The 8,492-nt window shown below is 40.9% G+C and overlaps 3 protein-coding genes across 3 annotated transcripts; all 3 read left to right on the top strand.

The window, feature by feature from the left end:
- The first annotated feature begins 1,475 nt into the window (after positions 1-1,475).
- Positions 1,476-2,409, top strand: LOC118476020 (uncharacterized). The gene is made up of 3 exons (XM_035964037.1): positions 1,476-1,729; positions 1,804-1,876; positions 1,971-2,409. The coding sequence occupies exons 1-3, from the start codon at positions 1,491-1,493 to the stop codon at positions 2,058-2,060; spliced, it is 402 nt and encodes a 133-aa protein (XP_035819930.1). The 5' UTR covers positions 1,476-1,490; the 3' UTR covers positions 2,061-2,409.
- A 1,710-nt stretch (positions 2,410-4,119) lies between these two features.
- On the top strand, positions 4,120-4,906 carry LOC103636993 (tobamovirus multiplication protein 3-like). Its single transcript, XM_020547146.3, has 3 exons — positions 4,120-4,421; positions 4,504-4,581; positions 4,696-4,906. Exons 1-3 carry the CDS (start codon positions 4,314-4,316, stop codon positions 4,792-4,794), a joined length of 285 nt encoding a protein of 94 aa, XP_020402735.1. The 5' UTR covers positions 4,120-4,313; the 3' UTR covers positions 4,795-4,906.
- A 769-nt stretch (positions 4,907-5,675) lies between these two features.
- On the top strand, positions 5,676-7,660 carry LOC103636987 (uncharacterized). Its single transcript, XM_020541886.3, has 6 exons — positions 5,676-5,746; positions 5,810-6,015; positions 6,089-6,228; positions 6,310-6,388; positions 7,141-7,195; positions 7,300-7,660. Exons 1-6 carry the CDS (start codon positions 5,676-5,678, stop codon positions 7,448-7,450), a joined length of 702 nt encoding a protein of 233 aa, XP_020397475.1. The 3' UTR covers positions 7,451-7,660.
- The last annotated feature ends 832 nt before the right edge of the window (positions 7,661-8,492 follow it).

Raw genomic sequence — 8,492 nt, 5'->3', positions numbered from 1 at the left:
TACTGTTCACAAGCTTCAGCTCCATCTATGTTATGGATTGCTTTTGAGTCAGCCCAGTTTCCCTCAGCCCTTCTGGCAGCTTCCTGACTCCCATGAATAGCAATGGGTCCTTGATCCGAAGGTATCTTCATGCAGAGGTAAGCAGGATGAAGAATTGCTTCGAATGCATTGAGGGTGCCACGACCAATAATTGCATTGTAAGGGTATTCCATGTCAACAATGTCAAACACAACTTGCTCAGTTCTGGTGTTGTTGATGAATCCGAAGGTCACTGGCATGGTAATCTTGCCTAGTGCTACAATCTGTCTTCCTCCGAAGCCACAGAGAGGGTGTGTAGCATCATGAATCTTATCTTCTGGCTCTTGCATTTGCCTGAAGGCCTTAGCAAATATGATATCAGCTGCACTGCCTGTATCAACCAAGACATTGTGGACCAGAAACCCTTTGATAACGCAAGAAATAACCATAGCATCGTTATGAGGAAAATCCTTGAGCTGAAGGTCCTCCTGGGAGAAGGTGATTGGTATGTGGGACCACCTTGACTTGATGAAGGGTCCCTGCACTCCAACATGTTGTACCCTTCTCTGCGCCTCTTTCTTTTGCTTTTTGTTGGCCGGCTCTGAGCACGAACCACCTGTTATCGGGAGCACCAGCTTCGGAGCCGAAGCAGCTCCAGCTCGATCGTTGAACGAAGCCATCAGCTCAAAAAAGTGGAAGTGGGTTCGAGCCCCACGGTGGGCGCCAATGTTGGGGACTTGTTCTCAAATGCTATAAATTAAGAACAAGGCAACATGAAATGTTAAATATTAATGTCCTTCGTCCGCGGAAGCATTATTTCCCCAAGGATTTAATGAGCTCCGGACGAAGGCCATAAACGAAATATCACGAAGGTCATATCTTCGTAGTTAGACTTGAAAAACAATATGAAGTAAAATACAAAACGCAAGACATTATAGGAAGATATACCGAAAATGAATAACAATATTTATATATATTTTATTATATGAACCTAAATATTGAAACATAATATTTGGGTATATTTGTACCTTCGTTTTAGCAGAAAGCAATAATCCCAGCGTAATGTGCCAATGATTACAAGATTGCGTGAACAGTACAGAGGTACTGTTCACCTATTTATAGGCACAGGGCGTAGCCTGTGAGGATTTACAATTATGCCCTTCATAAGGGATTACAACGGTGACTCAAACATATATGGACTAAAAGGTCATTCTACTTTTATGTCGGTTTGTAAATTCCGAAGCTTCATGAAGAGGAACCTTCGGTCATCTCATACGAACAGCTTCAGCCGAAAACTACTTCTTCCTAAAAGACCTTCGGCGACGAAGCATAGTCCCAACATGGCCTGACATGGAGTACGATGTTTCAGATTGCAAACAAGTAAGCTATACTCTTCATCATTTTTGTAATCTTGTTTTTTCTCTTACTTGAACTATTTTTTTAACTTGCAGATTCTATTGCCCTTTTATTTCATGGGTCACTTCACCTTATATGTACTTAACATGGACACTAGAAGCATCTATATAATGGACTCCATGCCTATACCATCATGGTTTAAGGGTGATCATCCTAGCATGCATTATATCCATAATATACATTATATTGCCAACAATATGAATGCTGCCATGGAATTGGCCAATCCTACATGGAAAGACGATATTTATATGTGGCGTCGTTTAGTACCAACATGGGTTCCAAGAACATTAAACTGGTAATTTTTTTTAACCCGAACAACTTATTAATTTTGTCTACATATATGTAACAACGTATTATTTTTATTTGTAGGGATTTATCTGGCTTTCTTGTTATCAACTTTATGCACGATTGGAATGGTATAAGGTTACCCTGCATTTGCACTGTGAGTACCCTATTTGTTCTAATACTTTGTCAATATTGTTCTTCTATAATTGATTATTAATCGAGTTCAATGATATGTAATAATGAATGTGCAGAATGGGAATGACCTGAGGACCAAATTCTTAGTAGAATTATTGAAGTACAAGGACAATGAATCCAAAGACAACATTCCAGAAGAAATATAAGAAATTATTAGGCACATTAGATAGATATGATTTTATTTGTAATGATGCTCAACTTATTATCCTAATTAATTTTATTGCATTTTAGGTTCGTAGTATCGTTAGGAACATTTGCCAACATATATTTTAGTTATATGTTGCAAATATGAAGGCAGTTCAGATTTCTGTACTTTCAACGATGCATTGGTGTTTTAGAAGCTTCAGCTTATCCTACTGTAGTACTGTGCTTAAAAGACTCCTATGGGTTTCCATCTTTTTATTGGAAACGAAGTACCATACTATTGTACTGTACTGTGACTTACAGGTATGGAGGGATAGGGCTCATAACACCTTCTAGCTTCGTGAGTCAAATTTGAAGACTGGTAAAATCATTTTAAGCCTTTTGAAATAACATACCATGTGTTTTTATTCTTTAAAGCTTTCATGTGATAATGTTTCCTCCAAGTTATTGCAATCATTATCAATTCTCATCTTGGTGTTGAACATTAACAATATCTTTATCATCTGTGTTTTTCTCAGCACTGTAGTCTGTCACCACTGCCAGCATATGAGCCTGCATTTGATTGGGAGAATGAGAGGTCTTTGATATTTGGCCAAAGGGTGCCAGAAAGTATACCAGCAATAAGCAACAGGTTGCTTCAGCCCATAGACTAAACCAATGCATCCATCATTTCTCTCTCCCCACCCCTTCTTCTGGTGATCAATGCTTATTAATTAATCCCGTTTTGAATTGTTTTGTACTGATTACAGTGGCTTCAAGATAACTGTCAAGGTACTATCTTTGTCATTCCAAGCTGGATTAGTTGGTGAGCAAAACTAGAATATTTTGTGATTACTTCTTAACTTCTTTACTGTGCTTAAAAAACTACCATTTTGCACTTAGGCAAACATGCTATGCATAAAACATGTATGTAAAATTGTAAATCATGAGTAGCAAGTCAAAGTTTTTGATTCGCATCTTAATAACTATGATTTGGTTCACAACACTCTATTAGCTAAACTACTATACTCATGAGATATACCATGTATGTGCTGTCATTATGTTCCTCAGTAATGATGATGTGAACGTTGGCCAGTCACCCATACCACCTTGTTTCTTCTGGAACAGAACTGTCAGTGTTTGTTCAATGTCCTGTGCTAATGGTTCTACGTTTGTAGAGTGTTTGCGTGAAAATGATTGCTGCCGGTGCCGAACATACTGCTGCAGTAACTGAAGACGGTGACCTCTACGGATGGGGTTGGGGTCGATATGGAAACTTAGGTCTTGGTGACCGTAATGACCGTTTGCTTCCTGAAAAAGTATCTTCTGTGGAGGTAAATTATCTAATTTGGCCCGACCTGTCTTTTTTTTCCAGTTTAGAATCAACAGATCCAAGTATTTGAACGTCTACTAACACCTACATCACTTGATACTGCATGAGAATCGGTCACATATTACAAAAACTGAATGAGCTCTTTATTCCTCACTTGGTTTCTGAGCAACAGTCAGGTGTACTCATAAGAGAACCATTAGCTGTGTTTAGTTCTGTAGGCGTGGTGCTTGAGCCGCCAAACATGCTCGTGTTCCTTTCTTTCCAGATCATCCACCTGACAAGCAAAAGCAGGGAGTCAAAATCACGCTGGATGTTGTCGTCTTGAAACATCCCTCAGTTGAAAACAGTATCAGGGGTAAGTTCTTTTTGCCCTGATAGAAACCGTCAAATGCATAAAATTCTTTCAGCTGATTAGCGGTTTGGTTTACCAACACATGATTACTGGTCTTCCTGTAACTGGTAGGTAGGTATGCAGCTCTTGTGCTGTGAAGTTGTTGAGAAGACTGACGCAGTGGTCTATCGTTGAAAGGTAAACAGCAGCGCACCTTCCTGTAACTGGTAGGTAGGTATTCAGGTGTGGTCGTTTTTCTAAGGTAAGCAATTTTATAAGTTATTACTATCTGGCAGTTCATGATTACTGGTCTTTCTTTTTTCACTGCCTTGGGTTTTCTGATCTATGGAGGAAGGCAAGATCATGAATACTACTCAATGCTTCTTTAATAAAGTCATGAACAACAATGCATGGATTGTTTATTTTATCTTTTTGTTAGCCAATTGCATTGACTAGGTTGTCTGCAAAACATGTACCGCAGAAGTATAAATCTAAAAAGTGTTACGTTAGTACTTAGTGATATGCATTAAGTTCAGGGTTTGATCTAGCTACCGCACTACATCCAAATATGCAGTATGCACTTACATTTCTTGTTTGTTCAAGCTTTTCATCATGCTAAAATATTTTCCTATTGAGTCAAAAGGGAGGCAACAAAAGCTGAGAGAAGTCGGCAGAGTTGCCACCATATGTTTCTGTTGTTTCTCGGCACAATGCATAATGGTAAGGGTTTCTGTCCACTGGAAGTTGTGCAGGTTTAGCTCTTACATTTCGTTCACGAAATTTGCAATGTCATTTCTTGCAGATGTGCTTCAATGCATTTGACGAGGAAGCTGACCTCGATGTTCTTGACCATCCAGTTCTGAATTTGTTCTATTACCTGGTATGTATGAAGTTTGCAAAGCACGAAATTAAGTCTCCTGCTCCAGTATGGCAACTTCGAATTGATACTTACTATAACTCTAATGTTCCACTGTTCTTACCATCGTTTCTGCAGCTTGTGGAGATTCTCCCTTCATCTCTTGTCCTGTACATTCTAAGGAGGATTCCTGCAAAGCTACGGCTATCCCAGTATCACCCCGTCAGCAGCAGCTAGAGACGAGGCATTACCATCTGCTGAGCCAAAAATGGTGACTGCTGTCAAGCTATGAAAAATCAACTGCAACGCCCTCTATATAATATTTGTATTGGTAGCCTCTCTGCAAAATATATATAGCCTCTTTTCTTTTCATTTCTTCCCATTTATATTTCGATGTTCTTGTTGCCCCCTTTTTTTATGTTACATACTTGCGATGCAGCTCTGGAGCCCTTCTTCAGCGCAGCTGCTACTCAGTTTATCCTTGGATAACATTTCCTGGTTTTACATCCCAGGAATATATAACCACTTATATCTTACACAGTCTTGATTTAATTTGCAGATTCACTGAGCACATTAAATTTACCAGAGCAAAGTACAAACCCTATATCTGTTTCTGCTGATGGTGAGGGTAAGCATGAATTTTCATGATGGCCAGTGAATACCCAATCTTCTGTGGTAGAGAAAATGGGTTCCCTTATAGGTCGATATAATGAAAATTTTAGGGGGAAATGTATCTGAGAAGCAGGTCTCCCCTGACAAGCAAATCTGAGCTGCCCTTCTGAGAAGCCGCTTTGCTGATACGATCCTTAAGGCTCGTGAAAAGGCCCTTGATCAGGTGTGTCTGTGAAAATGATTCCTAGAGAGTGTTGTTGTCTGCGTTTTGTGTAATTCACTGTAAGCTCACCTGGTTGTTAATATTAGACTCAGAAGGACCCCGAGAAGCTTCGACGCGAAAGGGAGGAACTTGAGAGGGTACAAAGAGAAGGTGAGATGCAATAGAATCATTTTTAGCTGACAACAGTCATGTGACATAATTTCTGTTACAGAGAGAGCTCGGTTGCAAGCTGAGGCTAAAGCTGCAGAGGACGTTCGCAAGAGGGCTAAAGCAGCAGCTGCTGATGAGGCTGCTGCTGAAGCTAAGCGACAAAGAGAACTTGAGAGAGAAGCAGCTCGCAAAGCTTTGCAAGAGGTAATATCTACTGTATGCTCTCCACATTCAACATCATATGCTCTGCTATTGCCATACTTGTAGTGTAAGTAATGTTGGCTTGCAGATGGAGAAAACTATTGACATCAATGAAGGGAGCCATTTTTTGAAAGATCTTGAAATGCTCGGAAGTGTCACAGGTGAACAGATACCCAACTTGGTTGGTGAAACAAGTCCTGGGTTTCAAATGGGAAGCAACACACTAGAAAAGCTCGGGTTGTACGTGAAAAACGATGAGGATGATGAGGATGGTGATTTCACAGATGAACCAGTGGCTGATGTTGAAGAGGGAGAAATAGCAAGGCAAGTGAGATGTACATGTAGTATTCGGATTGTCGGTGTTCAGTGTTTATCATCTTTGCTTATCGTGGCTTCTTTTTCTATTAGCAGATGAGAGACCCCTTGAATTGCTTGCTAAAGCATATGCTATCAACTCTTTTGACATAGATCCTCAGAACCCCTCTGTAAGCCCTTGTCTTCACCTGCTCAAGTGAACAATTTTTCTTATTTATATATAATGTTAATATTGTTATGGATTTGTGTAGGATGTTGTTTTCACGTTAGAATGGGAACCAATCGGTGTCCTACCTTGTGGCGAGAAGAAAGATAATTTTTACTACCAAGGTATCTCAATCAGAATTCTAGGCTCATTCATACATTCACTACAATGCCTTCGAACTCATGAACATTTATCTCTGGCTCTATTGTGGTGGGTTACATGAATAGAGTTTTTGCATGTTCTTCGTTTTATATGGTGACATACTTGTTACTATGTGACATTGTTTGATGAAACCCTTGCGGCATTGTATTATTTATTCTGTATGACTTTAACCCACACCTAACACATGTGACAACATGGTCTGTGAATAGATCAAACATGAGCTGTTAATCTAATCAAGGCTCTGTTAATTATGGTATCGACTGAGTGCTTTGTTACAGTTATTCTCTTGTGAGCGCCTGCAAGGCGCATTGTTCATACAGTCTGACGCCAACAATAATAACAGTAGAAATTTGAGTGAAAAAACTTGGTTCACATAGTTGATTAGTTCATTACTGGTGCAGCAGGGGTGCCAGGTGTTCAGAACTTTGGATCCGTTTTGAACCAAACCTTTTCATACGGTTGACTTGTCCGTATGGTTGATTAGTTTGCTGGTGCCACATGTCTAGAACATTTTATATCAATTCTGAGGTAACACGGTAAGGGAATATCTTAATGTTGCTTAGATTTTGCCTAGGCAGCTAGGGAAGCTATATAAACGGCGCTTTAGTTTGTTGTTACTGGCATGTTTTCATAACAGTATTCCTTTTCCTCCTACCATTTTTTCCTTAATTACAAAAAACGATGCACGGTTCCTTATTCATTTCTGCTGTTACAGCTTCCGAATGGGTCAAGGGCAAGCAAGTGGAGGAAGTAGTAGCCATCAAGAACACGTAAGTTTCGAATCGGCCTGGATATGGTCGTCCCATTCCATATTTCTTGGGGTTGTTGTACTGATACGTCTATCTACACGCCTTTCCATTGTCTTTTTTTGCAGCGAGATTGCGAAGCACCTGTCTCTTCCACCAGTGAAGCTCCACTGCAGCATGCTCGCTGAGGACGCGATCAAGGCCGCTGTGAAGGATTACGAGGCAAAGAAAGGGAAGAAGATGGCCAAGGCAGAGGAGCAGGACACCCCATGCCCGTAAGAGCGACATGTAGTAACCTGAAGCGAGCAGAGAGTACTGTATGTAGTATGTAACGGGTAACGAGCGAGGTACTCGTGTGTGCCTAAAGAAGCATGTATGTAATGTAAAGCTAGGTAACAACGATGTTTGGGTTTTCATAGAATAAGCAACCTTGTCGCGCGTAGTGTTTTTTTTCCTGCTCTGCACATAAATAAGGTCTGCCCGTTGCTCTTTATCTGCTTAGTCGGAGCATGCATGCTTAGATTGATCAAGCAATGCTGTTGAGATTAATCCCCGGTTTTGCAGTGCTTTGGCTTATTGCAAGGAGCCGGAATTCACACCTAGGCGTCTGACTTCCTGGCACGCGAGTCTAGCTCGCTTTTGTTAGCCAGCCTCCAACCCGCACCCGCCTCACTCCCACATGCGCGAGCGCGAGCCATTTGCGTGTCGGGAGCCTTGTCACCATCCAAACACTCATACTACACTGCATGGTGAGACCAGGGGCAGGGACCTTTACACGGAACCGGGACTCGGTTAAGGCTTGGCCTCCGTCTAGCTCGCTTTACACCGTGTCTGGAATTTGAATATGAAAATGAAAATGAGAATGGGTAAGCTTCTTACCGGAGGATATGCTTTCACTTGGACAGCTGACAGATATATGGATACTCTTCCCAAATTTGCCTTCCGTTTGCAATCCACAGGGAGGATATGTTCAGATTGAGAGTACGTGATACAGCAGCGTACATCAAAGCTCAGCCAAAAGAGATGGACCCTTTTTCCTGCGCATGCTTATATTAAAATCCAGAGCCTGTGAGTATTACAACAACTACCACACCACGGTCCTCTCCCTGGTAGAAGGACAAGGCCGACTTTTATTTTCAAAATGGATAGTTCTATAGAACGATGTTTTATTCAATCATACTAGGTAGGTGCCCGTGCGATGCCACGAAACATAAATTGTGAACCTTCAATAGACTTCATTTGAGACAAGTGATGCCCAAGAAAATGGGGTAAACTGACACAGCTATCACTTGCATTACTTGCCCTATGCGCGGAAGAATCT

The sequence above is a fragment of the Zea mays genome, chromosome 1 (genome assembly GCF_902167145.1).
Source record: "Zea mays cultivar B73 chromosome 1, Zm-B73-REFERENCE-NAM-5.0, whole genome shotgun sequence".
Taxonomy (NCBI): Eukaryota; Viridiplantae; Streptophyta; class Magnoliopsida; order Poales; family Poaceae; genus Zea; species Zea mays.
Note: the sequence above shows the minus strand (reverse complement) of the source record. Positions and strands in the feature narration are given on the sequence as shown.